The sequence below is a fragment of the Amblyomma mixtum genome, chromosome 7 (assembly GCF_055824585.1).
Source record: "Amblyomma mixtum isolate Tamu chromosome 7, ASM5582458v1, whole genome shotgun sequence".
In the NCBI taxonomy this organism is placed as follows: domain Eukaryota; kingdom Metazoa; phylum Arthropoda; class Arachnida; order Ixodida; family Ixodidae; genus Amblyomma; species Amblyomma mixtum.
The window spans coordinates 145,886,552-145,914,359 of NC_143018.1; the positions used below are offsets into that span (position 1 = coordinate 145,886,552).

General features: G+C 48.8%; 2 protein-coding genes across 2 annotated transcripts in view; one reads left to right on the forward strand and one right to left on the reverse strand.

The window, feature by feature from the left end:
• Nucleotides 1-27,808, reverse strand: part of LOC149337784 (muscle calcium channel subunit alpha-1-like) — a 615,266-nt gene that overhangs the window by 557,313 nt on the left and 30,145 nt on the right. The gene's annotated exons all lie outside the window — the stretch shown is intronic.
• Nucleotides 17,820-27,275, forward strand: LOC149337789 (recombining binding protein suppressor of hairless-like). The gene has a single exon (XM_089553515.1). It carries the CDS (start codon nucleotides 18,134-18,136, stop codon nucleotides 19,910-19,912), a length of 1,779 nt encoding a protein of 592 aa, XP_089409641.1. The 5' UTR covers nucleotides 17,820-18,133; the 3' UTR covers nucleotides 19,913-27,275.

Below are 27,808 nucleotides of genomic sequence, written 5' to 3' on the forward strand. Positions count from 1 at the left end.
CGGTTCTCTTTGTGTGTTCCCGTCACACCTGTGTCCACTTCGGACCACGTGGGCCCGATCAAGCCGCTACCGTGAACAATCGCCAAGGTCGACAACCTCGCGACGACCATGGGAAGTGAGAAGCTTGGAATGCCCCTCCGAGCCTCAGCGGATTAGTGTGGCAGGGATGTCAAAGGCCATTGTCAGCCAAAACCCCAGCGAAATTCCTTGAACGGAGTGCAGCGGCGACGAAGGCAGGCGAGGCCCAGGAGCTATTGTCCGAGCAACCACCGTGAATGCGGAGGCGACCTGGCGGCGCCGTCACGCTGGCGGATAATTGAAGAATTCTGTGTCCCCGACTCGCGTTCTGGGCAATCGGCGGGGAGGCAAGTTCATTCCCCTGCTGAAAGACTTCAGGAGATTCCTTTCCCCGCGGGGCTGGATGAGTCAGCAATCTTCCCCTCTCTTCGACCCAGCTGCGACAGAGTGGACAAGCTCGCACCTGCCCAGCCGTGGGCGGTAACAAGGAGGTCCCCTTCGGTCCATCCGATTGGACAGTGCTCGTCGACCATTTTTCCCCAGCCAGGGATCTGGGGAAACCGGACGATATTTAACTCGGCCGTGAGTGTGGCCGAGAGAAGCCTGCTAGCTCCAGTCGACTACGGTTGACGAAGACGTTCCCCTTCCACTGAGAGCCATTCTCAGTCCTGCTTTGTAAATAATGTAAATATGTGAATACAGTTTTTTACTTCACTTCCCCTACTCCCCGTCTCCGGCCCACGTTCCTTCCACCTTCGGCACTGCGGCGGTGCTCCTGGACCCGATGCCTGGTGGGACACGCTTCTAGCATCGGCAAAATATATCACTATATAGCCGTCCTCATCATTCACTTTCTTCGCAAGTAACTGCGATAGGTTTCTTGGCCGCTTTTTATGTGTGGCGAACCGCGTGACAAGTGACACAATACATCAAGAAACAAATTGGCAGAGAATAAAATCAACTTGCAAAGAACTTTTCTGTGTATTAGGAACAATTCCCGGTAAAATGACACGGCTAGGGTAGTTTCTTTGGTGACAAATGCAGGCAAGAAAACAAGAATCTAGTTAAGTGTCTCAATGACGATATGAAACAGTTTGTACACGGTGCCGATATATTTCTGTTGGGAGAGGGAATGGCCACATCGAGGAACAAATTTCCACAGCTGGAGACAGAGCAAAATGAATTTCATTTATAAAAAGAAAGAAGATAAGATGAACATAAAATCCTTACGACCGATTACAATAACATCAGTTATATACAGGCTGTGAATGAAGGCGGTGAAATTAAAAATGTATTCATGGGTAGAAAGTAATAAGATATTCGGAGAACTTCAGAATGGGTTCAGAAGGGGTAGGCGTTTAGACGATATATACATTCGTGTTTAGTCATGCAATGCATACAAATAGCTAAGGCGGAAAACAGACCTCTGTGTTTAGCGTTGCCGAACATAACCGGCGTATACGACAACGTGAACAGGGAACTCCTGTGGAACATATTAAAAGCTGAAGGTATAGGTTATGAGGTATCTGATTTTCTACAGGAAATCTACCGAGATAATAAAGTTGAAATTACATGGGAAGGGATAAAAGTACGACAGCTGTTGAGGTACAGAAAGGATTAAGGCAAGGTTGTCCTCTATCACCGCTGCTGTTCATCCTTTATGTGATAAATATGGAAAGAAGGCTACAAAGAAGTAATTAGGCGAAGATGTCGTTGAGCAACGGCTCTCAGGTTTAATGTATGCGGACGATATTGTACTGCTAGCAGATAGCCAGGAAGATTTACAAACTCTGGTTAATTGTTGTGGAGACGAAGGAGACACTCCAGGTATCAGTTTTAGTGCAATTATGTCAGGTGTGAAGATTTTCAACGATAGAACTGATCAGGTGCTTACGATACAAGGTGGTGAAATAGCCAGAGATGCCTAATACAAATACCTCGGGATGTGGCTAAACGAAGGGCAGATATACACGGAAAAGCATGAACAGTCTCTTAGGGAAAAAGGGCGAAGAGATGCTGGGATAACGAAACATAGGGCATTATGGGGGTACAACAAATATGAAGTACTGAGAGGTATTTGAAAAGGAATAATGGTGCTGGAGCTAACTTCCGGGAATGCGGTTCTGTGCTTAAGGGCAGAAGTTTTGTCGAGGCTGGGAATAAATTAAAGAGCTGTTGGAAGATTAGCACTAGGTGCACAGGGCAAAACCACAAACGAGGCAGTACAAGGGGTTATGGGCTGGGCATCGTTCGAAGCACGGGAAGCTAAGAGTAAAATGATATATGAAGAGCGCCTGAGGAAATTGGACGATAACAGGTGGGCAGCTAAGGTATTTAAATACTTATACAGAAAGCGCGTTGATTCACAATGGCGGAAAATAACTAGGAAACTAACGAATAAATAATCAGGTGCTATGAAAATGCGCTCATGACTGGAACACCTTGGAACTGTCCACTCTGTGAAAATACGCAAAGTGAACTTTTAAAAGTGTCTTACTAAGAACGATTATCGATTATCGATTATCTTCAGTCTAAAGTTCCATGAGATGTTGGACCCGTATACCCTCCGAAGAAGGCACTTGCTAAATACTAAAATCATACTCTTGCTGCATGTAATGCGCTTGTGGTACCACTTTTGCAGTACTCAACCTTATTCTGGTGTACCACAGGGGTAATGGACTTACCAAACTGCGTTTATTACAGAAAAGAGCCGTACGGTATATCGCGGACGTGTCTTATTGCCGTATACGACAAATGTGTTTTGTTTTGTTTTTTAACCTATATTCCACTCTCCGTATTCTTGTTTGAGCGGAGGCCCAGTAACGTATAAATATTTCATGAAATTCAATGGTAGTTTCATCATTTTGGTTTATGGGGGTTTCACGACCCAAAGCGACTCAGGCTATGAGGGACGCCGTAGTGAAGGGCTCCGGAAATTTCGACCACCTGGGGTTCTTTAACGTGCACTGACATCACACAGCACACGGGCCTCGAGAATTTCGCCTTCATCGAAATTCGGCCGCCGCGGCCGGGATCGAACCCGCGTCTTTGGGGTCAGCAGCCGAGCGCCGTAACCACTGTGCCACTGCGGCGGAAATTTGTCCTCTTTGAAAAAAGGAAATGAGTTTAACTGACCATAGACTTCATGTTGATTAAGCGTTGCGATTAAGACTGGTGCCCTGTGGGAAAGATGCTCAGGTGCCCACAATAGTTTTCGGAACTGCAAAGTAAAAAAAACCTGAATTTCTTCGCAGCCTAGAGCCACATCCGGGCATTCAGATGTATGCAGCCTTACCCAAAGTTCAGAGCGGTGGTTTCGCTTCTACGTCGTGCAGTTGTGACCTTTGGAGGGATGAGGGAGAAAGTTCCCTCACCTTCCCAATGCATAACGAACCACATCGCGTCGCCCAGAAGCAACCCACCTTGTGCTCTAAATTTTTGACAGCCTGTACATAGTACAAGTAGAGACGGGAATTGCAAGGCCACCCTTCAGTCTCTTTAAAATTTATAGTGCATGGCCGAAGACAAAGAGGGTGACTTTCTGCTCAAAAATTAGTCACGCTCGACAAACCGCTCCTAAGCGGACGCACGAGCCTCCTCGGCGACGTCAGTGCTGCTCCAGCCGAGGTTATCAGCGGTCGGCCCGATATTCGGCGCTTATCGACTGCTCTCGCAGCTGCGCGCTTCTCATCCGTGGAGACCGCAGCAGGTGTGCATGCCCGCCTCGGACTGACCAGAAGAAGGACGGACACTCGACATGATTGGCACCTGCCGCGTCAACGGCTTGTTTTTTTGCAACACCAGAGCTACCACAAAACCCATATCCCCTTCGGCCCATGGAAATAAGAGCACCAGAAGCAAGAACAAATTACGGGCTCAAAACGATTAGATACCAAATGACTACCTTTTTGAATGAAAACAGAAATTTTCACGACATCCTCTATCAATGCAGAAGTGGGAAAATATACAAGAGAAAATTGATTGCACTGTTGACTGCATGACTATCCCGTACATCCTGTGACATACTGTAAATTGATAACAGTTAACATGATTATATATGTTTTTTTTTCTTTTATACCTCCCTGTAATCCAACAGCATCCATCTCAACAAATTTGAAAATACTGTTACATTGCTGTGCATTTCTTGTTTTGTTTTTAACATGCCAACGAGTGTCATGCATGGTGACCGCTACATTTATTGTATTTGTTTATTTCGTGTGTATACGCTGAATGAAATTTGCCTACCCCAGGGAGGAAGGCCCTCGTCAGGCACCAGGCCTTTTGGCCTCCTTCCTGAAGTGTATGTAGAGACACTTCAAAATAAATACTTTACTTTACTTCGAACGCGCGCACTCCCGTCAGCCAGAAAGCGAGCTCACTATTTCGCACTAAGACACGCGACGCACACCACTCGTATATGCACTCAGGCCACAAAGGCTTCCTCCCCACGACCCTCTTCCCCACAAGGCACGGCAGAGGGAGCGTGCCTGTAGTTTGTTGAGGCAGTATGGAGGGAGACATGGGCTGCATATTGAAGCACGGAACGCTGAGAGTGTATGAAGAAAACCTGAGGAAATTGGACGATAACAGGTGGACAGCGAAGGTGTTTGAGTGCTCGTACAGAAAGGACGTCTACTCAGAGCGGCGGAAAATGAGTAGAAAACTAACCAGTAAGTATTCTGGGAACCAGGAAGGAGAAATAAAGAGCTTTATGCGTCGGGCAAAAAACGAAACTGGATTAATTCGACGGAAAAGATATGCCTCTAGTGTCAGCGCCCTACTATATTTCAAGCTATTTGAATAAAGTGGCGGTATCCATCCAGATGTCGATGCAGGCATAGTCACTCTCCCTGAGGCCTAAGGGTTTAGAGACATCAAAGGTAATGTTAATGTGAATGAATGTGTAGTAGAAGCTGGAGTAAAGCGCCTGGAAAATTCGTGACTCTGAAGCAAGGCATGCAGCGACGTAGCGTTACAAATTCATGATAAAAAATCGAATTTAAAAAAATGGCGAGTTTATAGAAAGTACTGTTAAGTTGAAGGGATTACCCAAAAAAATACAAAGTAAAAGAGCCGAGTTGGCGGCAGCTGCCACCACCGCGTTTCTAATAAGGGGAATACGTAACCTTCCGCTCATCCATCCATCTTGGTGCCATTTAGTAGGTTGTTGAGCTTAGAACGCAGGAAAGAAGTGACTCAGAATGACAGAGAACCAGCATATGACTAATTTCAAATCCGCGAGGTAAATAAGATCGGCTCTTAAATTTACCAGACACAGGCACCACCCCAATGCAAACGGTATGCCCATCCATCAAGCTCACAGCTGGAAGTCCCCCAATATGTTCGTCGGCCGCATGACATCGCCGTCAAGACGTGGGGAATGTCTGCATGCACAGAGCTAAACTGTGAAGCACCATGACAACTACGCATGACACTAAGCTATTACACACGAAGGCAATTTAGGGCCGGCGTTGTCACTTCAGTGTGGGCAAGTTGGCAGGTGTTCATATACTCACGAAGGCGCGAAGCTACGATCCTATACTTAAGTATGACTGTATGTAAATGTATAATATTTTCTCTTAATTAGCTCTTCTATATGTTTGCATTATTTTCTTCTAGGAGAGGTAACCTGTGAACATTTCATGTTCATTGTTTGCATGTTGCGCTTATCATTACTTGCACACTGTACCTGTTTGTGCCCCAGTATACTTCGTGTGCCATGGTTTTCAGAGCTGCTGCATGTAAGCGGGGTCGAGGCTCTCAAGAGCTCTCATAATCAGAATAATCCTAAGAGCTGCATGCATCCGGCACTAATTTGTGTTCGAGCTAGCTAATCTCTTGAACCTCCTGCAACTTATTTCTAGCAACGCTTGTCGAACTGCGTGCCTTGCGGAAGTGGCATCGCCAAATAAGCGAGCACAATATATCTTCAAGCGTGTTTAGTACGAATACGGAACGTATTCACACATTGTCTGACTCTGGTGGCTATATATGGCTAGTACCTCAAATTTTGCTAAAGAGTACACGTGGGAAATGTTCGACATTGCAAAAGCCATTTCCGCGCGCATGGAAGCACCATGTAAGTAAGTGCACGTAAACAAAGATGCCCAGGAATGCGACACAGCGTAAAATTTCAGAAGAAGCGTGATCGTCATTTGGTTGCTGTCGACGTTATAAATGTAGCTAGTTTTCAACCTTTAACTATATTTTTTTTTCAAACTGCCAAGCAAAGCGTGTTATTCGTCAGAACATGTGACGAACACTTTTCCCACTTGGAGTTATTGATCAATTCGCTCTGGCCCTACCATAAGGTTGCCGTCCCGGTTAGCTCAGTTGGTAGAGTGACTAGTCCGGTGAGGCTGTGGTCCCGCGATCGAGCCACAAACCAGGACGCATTTATCTTTAACCAAGAAGTTTCTGTGGAAGCTGTATACACCACGTTTCCTGGGTGCTGCAATCTTGCATAAGTAGCGCCGTCTATGATCCGGTCAATGTCATCGCCATGTTGTAAAGTGGGAACAGCAGTTGCTACGCGTTAGCGTGCGGGTTTTCTTTCTAGTGTGCTTTAATTTCGGTGGTGCAGTGCTCACGACGCGAAGAGGTCGCTCCAAGCTCGTTGAGACATGTCCGAAACCTTGGGTATCGCGATAGTGCGTTGGCTGTGCCTCTGATTAGCATTGGAGGTTATACAGCCTTGAATGGCTTCCTAGATTGTATACACAACGCGAAGAAAAAGCCCTGCGGCGCCTTTGTAGATGGACATTCGCTGGGTCTTCCGTTTCTGACCGAATGTGTGCGCGCCGAAGCACTTGCTCTTCGGAATTCGCTTTTCTATTGCACACCAGTCACAACCGCTCGTACGCCCATTGCATTGCTTTATCGGTCGTTAGACAAGACCACGAGGGCTGAATACTTCCGGATAAAATCGGTTACTGTGAAAAGTTGCTCCGGGCACATTTAGTATTGTGGCGTCGCCATTTTGCGTTGGTGGGTTTAGCCGGCAAAAAGCTGAGTCCAAATTAGACCAGCTGTGTATACAACAAGCCAGCGTGCGTTCGTCGATTAGTCTGTGGTCCTTTCGTACTTATGTCGGCATAAGCTCTCCTGTGAATGCGTCGTTGTCCAACTTTCACCTGAGTAAAGTAGATTTTAAGGTGTAGCTCAAAGATTACACTCGTTGCCTGCTTTGAAAGGAGGCGGTAAGCTTCAGTCAGGTCGCGTCTTTCGCAAGCGACTTTTACTCGCAGTCTTTCCCATCGCTGACGGAAATAAACAAATTATTACTACTTCCCAGTCCCTTTGCACTGGTCGTGCTAACAGTACACTCGCATCTATACCGGATTTCTAGAACAACGTCTCAGAGTGGCAGGTTCTATACGAGCGTGGATTAGTGCGATGAAGCCCCAATTTTCCTGGTCGTCGGGTCTAGCGTGTCAGCGTACCCGGTCGGAACGGAGCGGCATTTAAAGAGCCGTAAGTTTCTTCGTTTTAGGAGCGCATTCAATAGATCTTTGCGGCTATACGCTGACGCTTGTATACGACAGCGGGACTCATGCTGTCCCACTCGCTTCAAGCGCCTGTAATGGAAATCATATTCTTCCGCGCTGAATGTTGTCAACTACCAACTAAAGCATTTAGCACGTTTTTTTGCCTTTCGGTAACAGACATCCTTGGCGTTCTGCGTGTTTCTACAAGTGTGGTGTACAATTTCACAGGTCCCATAATGGCGGGAAAAAATTCAGATTTAAAAAATTGTTGAGGCTGTGAGCTTTTTCCAGCAATTTCCCTGCCTCAAAATCGCTTTCGAAGAAATGTTCAATTTTACCGCATATTTCCTTATACGTTGATAAGACAGAGGTATGGATATATACCGCATAAAAGGCATCTTTACGAAGCTATTTATACTAATGTGTACCCATTTTTTTCTACGAAACCAATGGCCTTTACCAACTTGAGCATTTACATGCATGTCAGACAGCCATACGGCTTGCGCCTGATAAAGGGTGTGCGCTGCACATGCATCCTACCATGACTCAGAGATCCGCAGTGTGGACACTTGACTCACCTGTGCACAAATCACGAGTCCGCATTGGTACTGTGGACCTCTCCACTCTCCAAGCCACGGCATCGAGCGGGCAACGAGCGAGAAGAACGGCGGAACATGAGCCAACGACATGCGCGAAAATATCGGGCTTCGAGGGGCGAGGTCGACGGAGCGAGATGCGTGAGCAATGCCCCCTCTACAGATGCGCCGAGCATCCTAAAGTTTTAATAAGCGAGCTTGTTTTAATCGAATATCCAGCCTTCTTGGTGACAAGTGTTAAAAGACGCATTTATTGCAAGAAAAAATGGAATACTTTTATTTATTTTATTTAGAACATACTGCAGTCATTAAAGACCAAGCAGGAGGGCAATACAGGTCATATGTAAACGCAATTCAGCGCCACCATTAGCAAGCAATCACAAAAAAAAAACACAAGCAATCATAAGCAATCAACAGGTCAAAGCAGTGAAAGCAATCAAACGCGCAGCATGCAGTGCAAACACAGAAAAAGAAAAAAAAAAGAAATGAATCAGCAAAAGCGAAGAGTAACATCAACCCAGAGCTTTTCGTACTCGTTCTTCGAAAACATTTGCATCATGCGCAGAAAAAACTTCTATTGGGAGTGCATTCCATTGTGAGACAGTGCGCGGAAAAAATGAGTTCTTAAACCTGTTAGTACGCGCAAAGATTGGTTTCAGGTTGTAAAGATGGGTGCTTAATGCTTTCTTTTTCTTCCAGTCGATTCGAACTCGTGACATCAAGACCGAGAACGACTCCGTGATCACTGTCAGGAAGTGAGTGGTGGTGTATACCCTAGCCTCAGAGATTTACACGGAAAAATTTGGGGGAAAACAAAAACGTCTTGATGCATCGCAGTTCGCTCGCAAAAACTGCTGGTGACAGCGATACCTGTAGTTAATAAGTACAGAAAGTTGGGCTAGTTGGTGTGGATACCTGCAGTTTATATTCTCATCGTCATCATCATCAGCCTGACTATACGCCCACTGCAGGGCAAATGCCCCTCCCATGTCTCTCCAATTAACCCTGTCCATCGCCAGTTGCGACCACCGTATTCCCGCAAATTTCTTAATCTCATCCGCCCACCTAACTTTCTGCAGCCCCTTGCTACGCTTGCCTTCTCTTGGAATCCACTCCGTTACCCTTAAGGACCAGCGGTTATCCTGCCCTCGCATTACATGCCCCGCCCAAGCCCACTTCTTCCACTTGATTTCAACTACGGATGTCATTAACCCGCATTTGTTCCCTCACCAACTCCGCCCGATTCCGATCTCTTAACGTTACACCTACCATTTTCCTTTCCACAGCTCGCTGCGTTGTCCTTAACCTAAGCTGAACCCTCTTTGTTAGCCTCCACGTTTCTGCCCCACAGGTGAGTGCAGGTAAGATACAGCTGCTGTATACTTTTCTTTTGAGGGATATTTTGAGTTTATATTTCAACAGTTCCTAATTTACCGACGCTCCGCTTTCAGTGCCAGTAGGCTCTCTGCCATCTGAACGCAGTAATCCATCCCCAGAGGCCAACGCGAATGCGTTCTCCAGTGTGCGAGCTGAGAGAGCCTCTGCCTCCGAAGCCGATGGAAGCAGGGACGGGAACGGCGCGACGGCGGGGGCTTCGCCGGGCGTGGGAAAATCACAGCTGTCCGCGTTCGATTCGCGGCCGGGACGCGCCTGCGAGGTGCGCATCCCTGCCTCGCCGGCGCCCGGCTGGATTTCGGTGCCCAACATGCGCTCGTCCACGTTTGCGGTGTCCAGCCGAGTCCTGGCTGACGGCGCTGTGCGCACCGTTGGCGACTGAGGAGCGTGCTCGTTTCTCTGTACGACCCCAGCAGTGGAATTGCCTGGCTGGCAACGCTTGCTGGTTGGAGTGCTGCTTTTTTTTTTTTTTCATTTAATACACTGGAGGCACAGTCTGATTATGGAGGGGAGGGGCTAAACTGGCGGGGCTGAGAGAAATTTAAAATACGCGAGGACTGACGTAAGAAATACAATGGAAGAGAAGATCGCAGTGCAGTATAATACCCCTAAACAACAACAGAAACAGAAATAAATTTTGAAAAAGCAAGAAAACAAACTGAAGTGTCAAGTCCGCACTAAATCAAATGCTATCAGCAATGAATGCGGCTGTAAACGGATGGCCAGAGTAATTCAAGACCGGCTGAAATTATGATGCGAAATTAGTTTAACGGTGACTAATGCGGCAGGCAGGTGGTTCCAACCTCTGCGCGCATTTCATGCATCCAGCAATAAAATTCCAATAAGGAAGGGCGTCAGGCAAGGCAAACACGATCTCGCCAATGCTATTCACAGCTTGTTTAGAGGAGGTATCCCGAGGTCTGTATTAGAAACAGCTGGAGATAAGGGTTTATGAAGAATACCTCAGTAATCTGCAATTCGCTGATGGCATTGCCTTGCTAAGTCATTCAAGAGAAGAAATGCGAAACATGATTAATCAGTTATACAGGCATAGCAGTACTGTGGGTCTAAAAATTAACGTGCAGAAAACCAAAGCAATCTTCAACAGCCTCGGAAAGGAACAGCAGTTCACAATTGGTAGTGACGTGCTGGAAGTAGTAAGGGAATATAATATGTCTACTTAGGACCGGATCATGAGAGGGAAATAACTAGAAGAATAAGAATAGGGTGGAGCGTATATGGCAGGTTCTCTGCGATCATGAATGACAGTTTGCCAATATCCCTCAAAAAGTATGCAACAGGTGTCTCTTACCGGTACTCACATGTGGGGCAGAAACGTGGAGGCTAACGGAAAGGGTACAACTTAGGGACAGCGCAGCGAGCTATGAAAAGAAAAATGATAGAAGACGAGAAGGCGGCACGGTGGGGGAGGAATAAAAGGGAATAAACGAGGCTTCCTAGCGGAAATCAGCAGAAAGAACTGGGCTTGAGCAGGCCATTTAATGCGAAGGCAAGATAGCTGATGGACTCCAAGAGAAGGCAAACGTAGCAGGGGGGCGGCAGAAAGTTAGGTGGGCGGATGAGATTAAGAAGTTTGCGGGGATACAGTGGCCGCAACTGGCGAAGGACAGGGTTGGTTGGAGAGACATGGGAGAGGCCTTTGCCCCGCAGCGGGCCTAGTCAGGCTGATGATGATGGTGACAATGTTTACAACATTTGAATCAGTGCGAAGGCACGGACCTGTGCTGCGTATAAAAGACGTTGATGAGCGGTCAGTGCTGTGGGACCGAGGGCTGGCGCTAGGCCAGCCTGCTACACGAACAGAGGGCAAAATGCATGTCTAGAACACGTCCTGAGCGTGTTTCGGGCTGAACACGCGATAACTAGCGATAAGATTTGGTTAAAAAAGGTCTGGATGTAAACATGTGCAGTTAAACTCGTAGAATTTCATCGCCATTTTTTGCCTTATTGGTCGCAGCGGCTTTTGGAGCGGCGGAACACACAGTTTGGTTGTTCTATTTGTTTTGCCCTCTGTAGTGTATACATGCGCAACAGAGGACGCAACTCAAGAAATAAGCGGCGAACGCCCTTCACGGGACCCCCTCCAGCCAGTGGGGTCTGTCGATTCTCCCCCTTGACCGATCTGCTCCTCTCTACTTCGATCGATGCCCCTGGGACGGCTAGCGTCAAATCGCAAGAGGCGGCAGATGAACGGGGAGTAATTACGTGTAACGTGGAGTAACCACGCCATTGGCTGGAATATCTCCCTCGATGGGCATTTGCCCCTCCGTTCTTGAATTGTATCCGACTGCAGCCGATTTTGCGAGGCTCTGAACCTCCGGGTGAGGGCTTAGGCACTAAAAAATCTAAGACAAGTGAGCGAGCGATTAAAATGAAGTTTCGGTCGCCGGACAGGTCGGCCCGCCAGCCCGCTCGCCTGCCCACACGCAAAGTTTATTTTTTTCAGAGATCGCGTGTTCAGGCGAGGAATATATAATCGAGCTCGCACGCCCATTTTCAAGTGCGGAAGCACTACTTCACGAGGTAAAACCGGCTCACTGTGGTTGTGTGAAGCTTGAACTTGGGGGTGACCTTGGCCAAGCAATAAATATTGCCGCGACAGGGATTCGAACCTGCAGCGTCGCGAACAGATCAGCTTCGCTGGCCACTGCGCGAGAGCACTACGCTATCCCCGCGGCCCAATACGCCTCGTGTTAAACTGCAACGCATTCTGACGCTGTGCACTGCACGTCGTCCTCTGCATCAACTAATGCTGCTATCGAACTAATATCGTCGCCAGACGATCCGCCGACCCCGCAAATCAAAACCATGAGACAACCAGAATAAACCCACGCTTTCGCACGTCTACTCCGTTTAACTGCGCTGGAACTCTACCACTTTTTTGCGGTCAGTTAAACTTTTTCTATGTGGGCAAATCTGTGGAAATAGACCTTGGTTTTTCAAGAAATTCTCTATTTTTGGGCGAAAAAAATCGTATACGTAAAGGCGTGGAAAACATGGCTTTTGAGCATTCCCAGCCCTTCTCGACAAAAACAGTTTTGAGCGGGGAAACCGTTTATGAACGCAGTATTTTCATCTAGGACTTCACTATAACAATCGATATATTCGCAGATCACCCGACGGCCCTCTTGCATTTTTTTTTCTATTAACGCTTTTGCTATCGTCAAAAGCATGCTCCGTTGGTTTCATATATGGCAATCACCGTTCGATGCGAACGATGGAAACACTTTAAAATAAAGATTTTGCTAGGTATAAAAAAAATGAACAATTGCCTCAATATTTCTACAGTAGTATCTTACATTATCCAATTTTCAAAATTTTTATCCGAGAAAGCTGGACATGATTTCGCAAAATTGCAAGTATTGTTTATGGTTTACGGAGGTTTAACGTCCCACAGCGACTCAGGCTATGAGAGACGCCGTATAGTGAAGGGCTCCGGAAATTTCGACCACCTGGGATTCTTTAACGAGCACTGACATTGCACAGTACACGAGCCTTTAGAATTTCTCCTCCATCGAAATTCAGCCGCCGCGGCCGGGATTGAATCCGCGTCTTTTGGGTCAGCAGCCGAGCATCACATAACCACTGAGCCACCGCGGCGGCCTAAATGCAAGTATGGATAACCGCAAAAGAAACAAAATTTTGTGGACCCTTAATGTTTTTGCAGTAAAGATTTGCGAACTCTTCTGTTGGCAGCAGTGCAAAAACACTTCTTGCTCTTATATTCTGGCAGAACAAAAAATCGCAAACATCGGTCAAAAGGTTATTCCTGACATGAAGGGCACTTTTCGGGGCAGTACGGCGGAAGAAGGATTGAGAACTGGAGGCCGGATTTTCTTCTCGGCATTTATCGGCGTTTCTTACTACTGCCAGGGAAAATTGGTATTTTTAGACGAGTATGTTTTTTTAGTGAGGCGTTGAAATATTGTGGAATTGAAAAAATTCGAAAAATGGAAACTTTGATATGCACTTTAAAAAAAGACGCCATCGCCTATTTTCTTCAAAATTTCTCGAAATACCAGCTAATTCTAGGCCAACGCTAGAGTGTTGCATTATGTTGTTTTAAACTGTAAAATAAATGGCTAATGCAGATAATATTTCGTGGAGCTACTATTTCTAGATATTGTTAATTAAAACGAATATTGTTCATTAACGGTCACGAATTAGACTTCTAACGGAGTGCATCTTAGTTGGCACAATCACGAAACATACTCTGTAAGCATGTTTTCGTGTGCAAGCTCAGCTAACAAGTGGAAACACGAATACGTTTGCTTGCAGACGGCTAGGGAACGTGCAGTCTTTGTCAAAAGTAACCAGGCTGCATGGTTTGCTTCTCATTCGTATAACAGAGCCCTCACGGCTTCCCTAAAGATCAAAAAGTTTTTTGAAGGTGAGAACAGGGGTTCTTCTCACCATACAGAGGTTTAGAGCTTGAGGGCTGGCATAACAGCTTTAATATTCGACTGAGAAGAAAAACATGCCGCCTCGTTACTTTTGACAAAGACTGTACGCCTCATTCTGACGCAGGACGCGCGATGACGCCGCCTTCAGTCGACCTCTTCGGAAAAGCACGCAGACAGCAGAAGGACGAGAGGGCGCTCACTTCGAGTGAAGCTATACATTTCCAGAAATACCGGACGCTTCAACTATGCCATGTTCTGCAGTCTGAAAAATAAAAAAAAAGGATATATGTGTGCTTTTTGAGCACTCATTTCGGCAGAGAATTGCCACCGGTGTAGCACGTTGGAATACAGCTAAGACGTGCTAAATAAGCAACACTGAGCAGTTGACTTTTAAACTATTACTGTTAGTCACTTTATTTACTGAGGTGTGCCAACATCATCATCATCATGAGCCTGACTACACCCACAGCAGGGCAAAGGCCTCTCCCACGTCTCTCCAATTAACCCTGTCCTTCGGCAGTTGCGGTCACCGCATCCCCGCAAATTTCTTAATCTCATCTGGCCACCTAACTTTCTGCCTCCCCCTGATATATGCTCGCCTTCTCTTGGAATCCACTCCGTCACCCTTGAGGACCAGCGGTTATCTTGCCTTCGCATCGCATGCCCTGCCCAAGCCCACTTCTTCCTCTTGTTTTCAACTATAGGAAGTCATTCACCCGCGTTTGTTCTCTCACCCACTCTGCCCACTTCCGATCCCTTACCGTTACACCTATCATTTTTCTTTCCATAGCTCGCTGCTGTCCTTAACTTAAGCTGAACCCTCTTTGTTAGCCTCCACATTTCTGCCACATAGGTGAGTACCGGTAAGATACAGCTGTTGTATACTTTTCTCTTGAGGGATATTGGTAAACTGCCATTCATGATCTGAGAGAACCTGCCATATGCGCTCCACCCCATTCTTATTCTTCCATTTATTTCCCTCTCATGATCCGGATCTGTGGTCACTACCTGCCCTAAACAGACATATTCTCTTAGTACTTCCAGCACCTCGCCATCAATTGCGAACTGCAGTTCCCTTCCTAGGCTGTTGAACATTACTTTGGTTTTCTGCATGTTAATTTTTAGCCCCACCGTTAGGCGCGTAGCCTACCGCAAGTAATATCCGTGCCGGTTTCTAGAACTTCGAGAACGCAGTTACCCTCGGCTCTGGGGCCCCACAAATGCTGGCTAGTATCTCGACTAGTTACGCACACTGGAGGGCTGCTTTGCCTGCAAGCTTTTAACGTGAATGTACTTTGGTGCGATGTATATAGAGGGATTTGTTTGGCCACAGCGCCGAAGGAAACTAAGTTTTCAGACTCTAAAAACTGACATGGATGTTACTCACGGCGGGCTACACTACTCTCAATAAATAAGGAGACTAACGGTAATAGCTAAAAAGTTAACCAGCCTGCTAATTTGCATGTCTTACCTGCATTCCGATGCGCTACACCGCTACAAAGACATGCCGAAAAAGCGTCTTCTCACTGAAAAAGCCTATTTTTAAAAAAATTCCCGAACACCGCAGGTTAAACGTACTATCGGGGACAAAAGTGGTATACTCCACGCGGCGGGAGACGGATCAATGGAAAACTGCGGCATTTTGTCGAGCTAAACCACGAAACATTGAAAAAAGCCAAGCGACATGCCTGCTTATAGTAAAGGTCACGCAGTGGCTGCCTCGATCCCAGATGCCGCCTGTAGATGGCGTTGCAACGCCGTTTCCCGCTGCTCTGGCTCCCGCCGCGTTGAGTATACCTCTTTTGTCCCCGATAGTACGGTAGTTACGCCGCCGTATGAAAAACAAGGGCAGTACAACGGGCGAAAAGCGCGCTAATCTATTCTCGAGCGCGTATACGCTGTGGTATTCAAGGCGGGACACCAGCCGGGCCATTCGTCCGGCTGACGCGACTCTTGTTTGATGAAATTTATTTATTTATGCATCTCATATGTTCCCTCACCGGCCACAGGGCATACAGTAACAGAATGGTGCGCAAGAACAATACGCAAGAGGGACACAAGCTGTGAAGCGGGGCTCTTGCAACATGCGTCCTTCAGAAGCTCTGGAAAGTATATGGTTCCCTTTGGGCTCTTTACTTGTGACAGAGGGCGTTGCACCAACATTACGCCATGATTACACGGGATTAAGGGGCATATACAGGTATATACAAGGCGAGGATGAGATTATTTGGAAGCAGTCACGGAAGCATTTGCAGCGCAAACCAGTTTCAACACATTAGTCGAGAACAACGTATAACAGGTATTTACAACTGCAGGAATAACGCTTGCAGCTCACCGAAAGGAGAACAAGGGTTCAGCTGACGGTGACTTAATATCAAGGAGGACCGCGGCGCGCAGTATCACGCGGTTCCTGAGTTCGCTTGCAGTTTGCCTGTTCGTGTTTCATTTGACGCTGATTCTGGTGCAAATAAGGGGCAATCGTCTCCCAGTGTCAACGGCCAGCACCGCTGAAAACCGGTGCGACTGCGCCAGTGAGCGAGTTCGGTCGCTCGTCGCGCACCGAGGTGCTTGTGCCGTCCTCGTGCGAAAAACAAGCAAACAAACAAACGCCCGTGTGTTCGCTATGCGAGATCAACGCCTCCGAAGAACGGCGGCCAGGGGAAACGCGCCGTTTGTCCAGGCATGCGTGTCCAAGATCGCAACTGCGATGAAAGGGCCGGATAATCCCTCGACCGTATACTGAAAAACGCAGAAATCGCCAGCGTTTTCGCGCCAGCACGCCGAGCTTCGAGGGGCAGAACTGCGCGAAGGTAGGCTCAGTTGAGACGCGCAGTTGGCGGTGGGTGTTGTTTCCGCGGCGGCGGGGAACGGAGCAAGGTCGCACGCGATCCCCCCAGGCGCAGCGAACAACTCTTGTTCCCATGAGTCGGCGATGGCCTGAGGCTTCTCACAGCCTCCGCTCTGGGTCACTTTTGTTTCCCCCTCCCCCGTCGCGCGTATTGTCTCTGCGGCGGCAATTACCGCTCATTACCGTACGACCACCTCCGACTACCGTCTCCTACATTAGGGCCCTGAAAGCGCGAGGCGGGCAACAAAAGGCGGGCGCAGCGTGCCGACTAGTGGGAGACGTGTAAAACACGGCCCTCCCCTCCGCGCCTGCTTCCCAATTTGCGCCAGACACGACGACGTCCTCCGCTGCTGCCCACAAAGGATGCGTGCATGAGGCCGGGAAAAAGAACTGCGGGGCTCTATAAGCGAGCAAAAATAAAAGCCCAAAGCAAACGAGGAGGGGAATCCTCTGGGAATGAACACCTCTTTTCCCACCACCCCCAGTGGACGGCGGTCGGCGCACGCCAGCGCGCGCGAGGCGGTGCAGGAGGAGGAGGGGGGATGCCGTGTGTACTGCGCCCGCTTATGCGCGCGCGGCCGGCCGCAACGACGGCAGCCCTTTCCACGCCGACGACGGGGTCCTGGGAACGAAAAAGGGCCGCCAGTCCCGAGCTGCCGATCTGCTCCGGCCGCCAAGCCGCCGGCTGGCGAGTCTCCCACGAAGGACCTCCTCCCCCACACCGCCTCCTCTCCGCGCGAGGAAGAGAGAGCGCCGTTCCGACTAGCGCCGCCACCCCCCAAGCGCGCGCGCGTCGTCTGCTCTTGCTCGACGTCTCGCGAGCGCATCCATCGGCCGTCTCGAGAATACGGTGATCAACTTCTCAGAAAACGCGAGCATGCCTATCGTGGCAATCTGAGTTTAACGAGAAGCACAGAGTGAGCGAAATAAAAGACAGAGAAGTGCCGCCGGCCGCGTTGCGGTAGTAACGGGAGGAGAAGCGGAAGTGCGGAAAAGAGAGAGAGACGGAAAGACATATATCGGTGGCGCGGGGAGTGCAGCGACCTGACGGGAACAGCGCGGCCAGCCATTGTTTCCCACGATGTTTGCTGAGAATCTGCGGATTCCCACGGTGACTCGTGGCGGCCCGATCCGCGCCGTAGTGGCCGTGCGTCGCCAGTGCAGTGCGTGCAGCCCGACGACAGAGACGTCGGAGCGGCCAGTCGCACCGCCGATGTTGTGCCGCCAGCGTCCCGCCGCCGCGATCGGCAGCCCCCCGCACGTCAGGTAGGCCGCGGCGATGCGACGTGCCTCGATCAGCGACGGCGCGCGGTAGCGGCTTCGGGCCGCGTGTTGTGTTGTGCGGTGCGCGTGGGCGAAGCTGCCATGGGTGACGTGTATCTGAGCGAGGAACAGTACGCGGGCTACCACCCGGCGCCGCAGAGCAACTACACGTCCCCGCACGACGACGGTTCGTACGCGGGCATGGCCGGCTACGGCGACTACGGCCGCGGCGGCGAGCTGCTCATGGAGCTGGGAGGGCAGCCCGTGGACATGACAAGCCCCCCTCCGCGCGGCGCCTACTTCAAGGGCGGTGGCGGCGTGCCGGAACCCAGCGCCCTGCTGGGCTCGGTGGCCAAGGGGCCCGGGCCCCCGCCGGCGCCTCAGGGATCCCCGCACCTGGGTCTGCAGGCGCCCCGCGCGCAGCTGCCTCCGAGCCCCGTGGCGAGTCCCGTGGCGGCGGCCGGCGAGTGCCGACTGTCGCGCGACGCGATGGACCGCTACCTGCGCGAGCGCGGCGACATGGTGCTCGTCATCCTGCACGCCAAGGTCGCCCAGAAGTCGTACGGAAACGAGAAGCGGTTCTTCTGCCCGCCTCCGTGCGTCTACCTGCTGGGCGACGGCTGGCAGCGCAAGCGCGAGCAGCTCCTGCGCGCCGGCGAGTCGGAGCAGGGCGCCCAGCTGTGCGCCTTCATCGGCATCGGCAACTCGGACCAGGACATGCAGCAGCTGGACTTCGCCGGCAAGAGCTACTGCGCCGCCAAGACGCTCTTCATCAGCGACTCGGACAAGCGCAAGCACTTCATGCTCTCGGTCAAGCTGTTCCACGGCAACGGCGAGGACGTGGGCGTCTTCCAGAGCAAGCGCATCAAGGTCATCTCCAAGCCGAGCAAGAAGAAGCAGTCGCTGAAGAACGCCGACCTGTGCATCGCCTCGGGCACCCGGGTGGCGCTCTTCAACCGGCTGCGCTCGCAGACGGTGAGCACGCGCTACCTGCACGTGGACGGCGGCAACTTCCACGCCAGCTCGAGCCAGTGGGGGGCCTTCACCATCCACCTGCTGGACGACAACGAGTCCGAGGCCGAGGAGTTCACGGTGAGGGACGGCTACATCCACTACGGCTCGACGGTCAAGCTGGTCTGCTCGGTGACCGGCATGGCGCTGCCACGGCTCGTCATCCGCAAGGTGGACAAGCAGAACGCCTTCCTGGACGCCGACGACCCGGTGTCGCAGCTGCACAAGTGCGCCTTCTACATGAAGGACACGGAGCGCATGTACCTCTGCCTGTCGCAGGAGAAGATCATCCAGTTCCAGGCGACGCCCTGCCCCAAGGAGCCCAACAAGGAGATGATCAACGACGGCGCCTCATGGACCATCATCAGCACGGACAAGGCCGAGTACACCTTCTGCGAGGGCGCGGGCCCCGTGCGAGTGCCTGTCACACCCGTGCCTGTGGTCAACAGCCTGCACCTCAACGGCGGCGGCGATGTGGCCATGCTCGAGCTCACCGGCGAGAACTTCGCGGCAAATTTGCGCGTCTGGTTCGGCAATGTCGAGGCCGAGACCATGTACCGGTGCGCCGAGTGCCTGCTGTGCGTGGTGCCCGACATCTCGGCCTTCCGTGAGGGCTGGCAGTGGGTGCGCCAGCCCACGCAGGTGCCCGTCTCGCTTGTCCGCTCTGACGGCGTCATCTACGCCACAGGCCTCACGTTCACCTACACGCCCGAGCCCGGACCGCGACACTCGGGGCCCTACCAGGCGCTCGTGCACGAGATCCTGCGGCCCGCCAACGCGCGCACCCACCCCCCTGCGCCCGAGGACCACGGAGGCTACCACGCTGCCATGGGAGCAGGACACTATGGACACCACCAGGGCATGTCCTGAGGGGCGTAAGTTGTGCGGCCCACCCACCTCAGGCCCCGATGGTCATGCATGAATCTCCGTGCCTGCTGTGCGAGTGCTCACGGCGCAAGGAGCGCCGTCGACGCATTTATGCATGCGCTCTTGGAAACTTTGCGGCCTAAGTTGGGCACAAGTATTGTTCTTGGTAATGTGGGGACGTCACATCGTGTGAACCTAAGAAACAAATCACCCGCAGTTTCTTGAGCTTTGGACTTGTCGCGTGGATATGTGCGTGTTGGATTCCAGGACTGTTAAAACAATGATGTGTGTTTCATGGTGGTCAGTGCTGAGAGGACTGCAGTCACAGCAAGGTTTTCAGCCAGCTGAAGATGGGGGGGGGGCTTGCAGAACTTACGAAGCGATAGCTGTGGGAGTTCTGCAGGTAGCACTTCCATCATCTGGGAAAGTGGCTTGACAGAACTACGTTGCGTTTTTTTCGGATCCGGTAGGATGCCTCAGTTTTAACACAGACAGTGTTGTAGTGCTTGTGTGTAGCATTGCATTCAACATGTGTGGCAGATGACTATACACAAGGGACTCAGTTACTGTTTGTATTTTGTTTTGTTCAAGAGAAGTCCTGGGTACAAAAACTATTTATTTATCTTCCTTAGTCTCTCGGGCGGTCTGCCTTTCACGTGTAACACTTCGGCATGCTATGCTATCCTTAATGAATTGGCCTCGTACATAGATGTATTGCATCTTGTTAATGCATTTAGGGTGAGGAGCTCACAAGCGCTGTCATAGGCCAAAGTTTCGAACAAATCTTTCTTTTTTTTCTCAGCACGTGTCTCTGAGTTTGGTATTGTGATAGCAAAACGTGTAGGGTAAATTAACAAGTGTGTAGACATAGTAGTACTGACTTTTACTACTCTAAACTTGTATTTTTGTCAGAAACAACAGCTTTTCTCTCAACAAATTGGAGTTGGCTTATTTTTTTTTTGTCTTTAGTGCTAGGCAAGGACTAGACTGCCACCAATGTTAAAAAAAGATGAAATTATACCTTGCAAAGTGTGCTGCATTTTTTTGCCAAGAGACACCTTTTTCTGGTATCCGCTGCAGTGGGTTCTAGAGGAAATATTGAAGCTGTTTTCTCAAGTATGAGGGCATGTCATGCTGACTGGGGCTTAGTTTGTGTCTCAATTGCACCTTAAGTTTATTTTTTATGGTGTGCATAAACAGCCCTTGGAGCTGACACTATCTTCATGGCCTGGCACCTTTTCCGATTGGCTTACAAGACAGAGAAGTGGGCTATGTTTACTTAATGCCTCATTTCACCCTGTTTAGAAGTAATGGTGGAAGGAAAGAGTGGCCGTTGTGAGCAACACTCAGCACCCATTTTGCTGAGAGCAGCATCTGATGCACAGGCATTGTGTTGTAAGCTGGTCTACCACTTGCAATAGTTCTGCATTTCTGTGCTCCAATATCATGATGTACAGAGCGTAATCGGCATATTGCTAATGGCAGAAGGGCACAAGGATGAGCGCAGGATGGAAATGCCCCTTTTGTAGAGTAAAGCCGTGTTATGCAAAGCGCCCTTTTGAACGGCAGTATAGCAGGGGCGGGTGACCAGTAGGTTTCTGACTGCAGAATTTTACCTCTTTGTGAAGAAGTAGGAAATGTATAAAGTGAAGCATCCATTGCGGTGAATCACGGAGCAGCACATGCTTGTCGTAGCACCTCGTGTCTGGGCACAAGTCAGAGCATCACGTAATTGTGCTGGTGTTGCCTTGTAATTGGTCTCGCCTTGATGACAAGTTGCTGTGAGCTTGTTCACTTTAGGTTCCTCATTTCAGTTGAGTGCGGATGGTGTTCAGCGCTTTGTCCACTGAGGTCTGTTTTGCTGAAGACAGGTGTGTTGTGCTTGATGCTCTGTGCATCTTGTTGCGAGATGCGGTGTTTGAAGCTTGAAGTCAGAGCACTGAGCCGACTTTGTCACAGGGATGCAACGAATCACAGACACTGAAGCATAGGTACTCTCCATTGATTGCACAACCTTCTGCTAGCTGCACCACGTTTGTGATTTGTTGTGTTCCTACGTCCATGGTTTCTGTGTGTCTGGCACATCTAGCAGTCGCACATAAAACTTGAGCATCAAGTGTCACAACACCAACTAAATGCATCCAACGGTTCTTAGGACTGGAGACATCTTCAGAGCATATCCTTCCCTTACTGCTGTCCACAGGAACCTGTTAATACTGATTTCCATTCCTGAGCACGCCCCATCCTTGCTGTCTCACTGTGTCTGATGTGCACTCGCATACCTGTGAGAACTTCCCACCGTCGGGCAACATCCCCGGGCGCTAAGTATTGTTGACTAAGCACGGGGAATTCTTTAAATTTCAAGCTGTAAGGATCCTATCAAAATTCCATGACATGAATTCAACCCCTTGCAGTGTCTAGTACTGCTATTCTTACCAGGTCCTCATATGTCCCCGTCATGACCCAATACTATTTCAAGATATCAGTCTTGATGGTAATCGTTGCACTTCTACATTTTTTTTAAACTGATTCCCATCAGCATATTTCAGGCACTTAAAAAAGGCTCATGCTGGGATCAAGTCCCAGTCATCCTCACTGCCTTGGCTCCCCCTTTCCCTTGAAATAAATTCCAAGCCAAAGTGGAAAAAAAAGAAAAAGAGAAACAAGCACACCCATTGGAGATATACCAAAGCTACCGTAAAATGGAGCCATCCATTGAAGGAACAGTTTTCTGCATTAATGCACATGCTGGCTGGATATGATTCCATATCTGATTTTTCACATTTCGGGGTATTTTGCTGTGTCCACAGTAGTTGACGAGTGCACCTTTTATGTGAGGATTTATTTGACTGCGTTCAGGTCGCACTCACAAACCTAGATGAAGGGGAATATCTGGGGAGTAATGTATGTCGATCAGAGCTCGCAAAATTGCTTCTCGCAGCCATTTACCACTGGAGCTGGCACAGTCAAGCAGTAGACGTGAAACAGCAGTGAGCAACGTCCATCCCTCTGCCACCTGGTCCTCACACACAAAAAACCACACAGCTCACTGCAAAAAAGTGCTACCCTGTGTGGGCACTTGCCTCGTCATGCATTACTGCAGGCTCCTTGCCACCTTGCAGTGGCTTCATGCATACATACACTCCATCGCTTCTCACACGAGGCCACAAAATCAACAGTCAGATCATTGTTTGTCGTGGTTCACCTTGTTGAATAAGGCAAGGAAGGCATTGAAATACCGTATTTTCCGTAGTATTTTCCACACCCAGGGTATAGTCCGCAGGGGCAAATTTTGGCCTAAAATAAGAAATTACTTTGCTTAGATAGTCTGCACTAGGTGCATAGTCTGTGGGGTCGAACTTCGGCTGAAGATAAGTTCTTTAGATTGTCCGCTGATGTTTCAGAGAATTTTCAGGGAAGCAGCCCGTACCCATGCATTTTTTTCATCGACGTTCAAGTCTTTCTCGCTTGCTCAGTTTGACTTTACTGCTTGTGCATGCTCCACCACATTGAGCTCGAATGCTGTTGGAAGGGCTCTTCATCTTTTCGCAGCCATTGCAACCGTTTTTTAAGAAGGAATATCACACCTCTGGCGCTATTTGCCAAGGTTTTTTTGCATGTCCTCAAATCCTGAAAAGCGGCCACTCCAGTAGCATTCGCTTGCACACTGAAGCTGACTGCACATCAGACTGGATTTCACCATGTGACTTAGCATGGCAAACTGTTGCAGTCAGGCCCGATCTTTCTTACTTTAACACTCACGTCAGCCTTCTTCGGATGTGACAAACAACCTTAAAAATTTCAATCAATTCTGGTCAGCACCATAGATACAGAGAAAGAACTGGGTGAATGAGACACAGACAACGAAGAGCCCCGATGCAGTGGCTCAGTGGTTACGGAGCTCGGCTGCTGACCCGAAAGGTGCGGGTTCGATCCCGGCCGTGGCGGTCGAATTTCGATGGAGGTGAAATTCCAGAGGCCATGTACTGTGTGATGTCAGTGCACGTTAAAGAGCCCCAGGTTTTTCTGAATTTCCGGAGCCCTTCACTACGGCGTCCCTCATAGCCTTAGTCGCTTTGGGACGATAAACCCCCATAAACCAAACCAAACAGGCAGCAAAGAGGCAAAATGCACACAAACGCAGGTTATTCTACGTTTATGTACGTGTTTGCCTCTTCATTGTGTGTGCCTCATTCTCGCAGTTCTTTCTTTGCATCTGTCATGAACCAAGTAGCCCGAGAAGATTTACTGACCCATGGACAGTCTGCACCGCACACAGAATATCAGCTTTCAGACACGCTCAGTCTGGAAAATATGATAGCCAACTGGGAGCATTCAAGACGATCAGGTCCATGAACAGTCACAAGCAGTCGCATAAACTTCCGTTGTTTTCGAATAAACTTCCAGTTGTTAGTCAGCGCTCGTGTCGTATGCTCTTTCTGTCTGTGTTTTTCGCGCTAAAATTTTGCAAGATGTATGTTAACCAACTCGCCCAATATGCAGTACAATGAAAATGCAGGTGCTGTCGTAATCCATTAGCGGACAAGTCAGAAAATGTGTCGGCGTTGCAAGGACCTAACTATTAACTCGTGCTTTCTGTACTCATCATTTGGCTGGGCTATATTCTTTTCACCATCGCAGTATGCGTTATTTTGCCACTGAATAGCTCAAGCCCATAACGTGATGTCTGTCATCATGTGTCCCAGTTCACATGGCACATAGCTGCATGAAGGGAAGGAAAGGGCAGCTTCACATTTGGCTGAATGCATACAAAAATTTACATCCATCTGTGCTGAGAGCTCTTCATTTCAGTGCTGAACTTTCGACACAGAAGCCTGTCATCATTGGAGCTTTCATTCTTGCTAAGGTTTGGATTAGTTGCTCCACGACAGGGGCCTAAGAGGCTGTTGCAATGGAGGCGGACCCCTATTTGAAACCTTGACACTGGACTGAGGATACCACTTTCTTCTTTTGTTCTGAGGATCTTCAAGCTTCTTTTCGGTGGTACTCTCCTGTTACTTGTCGTGCATCACTGTGTGCTGTAGCTTTCATGGATTCTGCAAAATAAGATGCCTTTCATTTACTTACAATCATACTGCATTGGCGTGGTGTCACATGACTCATCATAGGTGATGATGTGCGGGACGCATGCCGGTGTTCCATATTTATGCTCACTGTTTATCTGGATGTTTTGGAAACGCAGTGATGTATCTCTCCTAAATGCACTGCAAAACAAAGGTTAACACTGTATAATCTGAGAGATGGTTGGCTACTTATCACTGTTTGTCTTGTCTGGAGTGATAATTGGTTTATGCTTTGTAACATCCTTAAATTCCAGCCGCTCACTGACCAAAGTTTACCCAGTGTGAGAGTGGCTGTGAACAATGTGCCCCATCTTTCTTCTGGATTTGGTCTTGCAATTGATATGTCCGCCTTCAACATTGCCGTAGGAAAAAAAGAAACTGTTTACACGCTGTCACTGCAGCATGTTAATTTTTTTAGCATTCCGTTTAGACCATTATCAAGGGATGCCTGCAGTGTGGGGGGGGAGTGGTGTTCGTTGGATCAAAAGGTTCAGTAATGGATGTGGCAGTGGGGTATGAGACAGCCCGTGCTGGTCATATCGTTGAAGTGATAACCATATCCCTGTGACTACTTTCTTCATTGGAGAAACTAACCCTGTTGGTCCCCTCTGCGTTTCTGATCTAGTTGGTGTGCATTAATGTGGCCGTGTGTATGTGTCAAGTGTAACATGTAAAAATCACTGGAGATGTGCAGTTACCTGCAGTGTTAGATATTGTGGTATACTGAGGGGGGGACTTCTCAGAAAACTGTCGGTACATGTTAGCAGCTTGAGCACTGGACAAAAGCAAACATTAAATAATGTTTGAAAGGGGTACGTACTTGTGCAAAAGATGGGACAAAATCGAGGAAACAAAAACGACATGTACAATGCGCAACTTCCAACTGGTTTATTTCATAGAGAGCTACACATTTATACCCTAGAGGTCAAACAGAAATAAAAACCGTCACATGCACATTTCACATCAGCATACCGCCTGTCCTTTGCGTTGTCCCGTCTTTCGCGCAAGTACGTACCCCTTTCAAGCTATGAACCAACTCGCCCAGATTAGAGTTTTAATTAAATAATGGTACACAAGGGGATGCGGTCTCTGATGTGCCTGAGGTTGCTGCTATTTAAAGTTTGGAACTTATTATTCTGTGCCACAGTGAATTTTTTGCTGCTTTAGGGTTATACATCCTTGTTTTTTTTGCGAATGAAATTAGCCCATTTGGCTTTGTTTTTTGCCACTTTACAAACTGGTATTAGGAAGTCCTGGAATACTTGTGACAGCTTCACAAGCTGAACACACATATGAAGGCAGACTGACACGACAAGCCTCTGCACTCAGCAAACTTGTACCTTTTGATACGAAGGAGGCTTCAGAATCATGCGCGACATTCCTGATGTGGGCAAGCTTGCGTGCTGAGCTGTTTTCATTTGCCGTATCGGCAAGTATTAAATGCTGCGCACATTGTGCTGAAGGTGCTTGCTCGCTATGCTGTTGATGGCCGAAGCACTCTTGGACTTAAAAAGGTAATTGTTTAAGGTAATCGGTTTCTTTTGTGTGTTAATAGTATGTCACACTATATGGGGTTGTGTGCTGCATTTAACCCGTTTTTTTTCTTGCATGCAGCCTTCACCTCGGAAGAAAATAACTAAATATTGTATCACTCTTTAAACTAAGTTTTTTTTCAGTGCGCTAGGATCACAGGATTTCAGTTTTTATTTAATCGACATTAAAGCTCTGACAACGTGCATTAATTGTGTGGACGAGAAATCTTGGAGCCAGTTCTCGAACTTGTTTTTCTTCGCGATTACTGAATGTATTTCATGCCGGCACTATTTCTAGCAGCATACTGTTATACATGCTAAAGTAAGGTAGCGCATCAATGCCCACTGCAGTGCCTAACTCATCTTAATGGACTCGTCCAGCACCTCCAGCTACGATGTGCAGGAACGAGCCATTATTGGTGAAAAGGTTGGAATCCAGTATGGTTTATAGAAAAACAGCTAACAGTGTCGGAACACGCGAGGCCGTAATGGCTGCAAAGATATGTGACATTCCGCAACATTGTCTGCTACGTTGTGCACCGACAGATGTGAGATTGCTCTTGTGTATTTTTAATGCCAAATGTGTGTGTCTGGGTGAGAAGGGAAGATGGAGTGTTTGTGTGTGTATAATACTGTTCCCTGCTGCAACACTGCTGTACATTTCAGCTCTGCTTCTCTCTCTGTTTGTCACTGATGCGAAGCAGGACCGGTAAAGAAATATATAAATATATATATTACAGAGACCTTTAAGTGACGTTGCACTGTGTGCTTTCTTCACAACGTTGGCACCCTGTTGGACTGAAAAGTGGCCTTTGCTGCTGCTTATTCTTCCTTTCCAGCACTTGCAAGTACAACTGTTTTTTGGTTTGATTTGGTCTTGTAGTCGAGGGTTCGACGGCATACCGTCTGGTCAGGAATCATGGCTTGATGAGATTCACTGGTCACTGACCATTGTCAAACACAAATGACGTTTCAGGAGCGCTACAGCTCCCTTGTTCACAATCTTGGTTTGGTGTATTGGGGTTTAACGTCCCAAAGCGACTCAGGCTATGAGGGACGCCGTAGTGAAAGGCTCCGGAAACTTCGACCACCTGGGGTTCTTTAACGTGCACTGACATCGCACAGTACACGGGCCTCTAGAATTTCGCCTCCATCGGAATTCGGCTGCCGCGGCCGGGATCGAACCCGCATCTTTCGGGTCAGCAGCCGAGCGCCGTAACCACTGAGCCACCACGGCGGGTTGATACAGCTGCTGTGGCCAGCAACTGAACTGCTCTGCACTA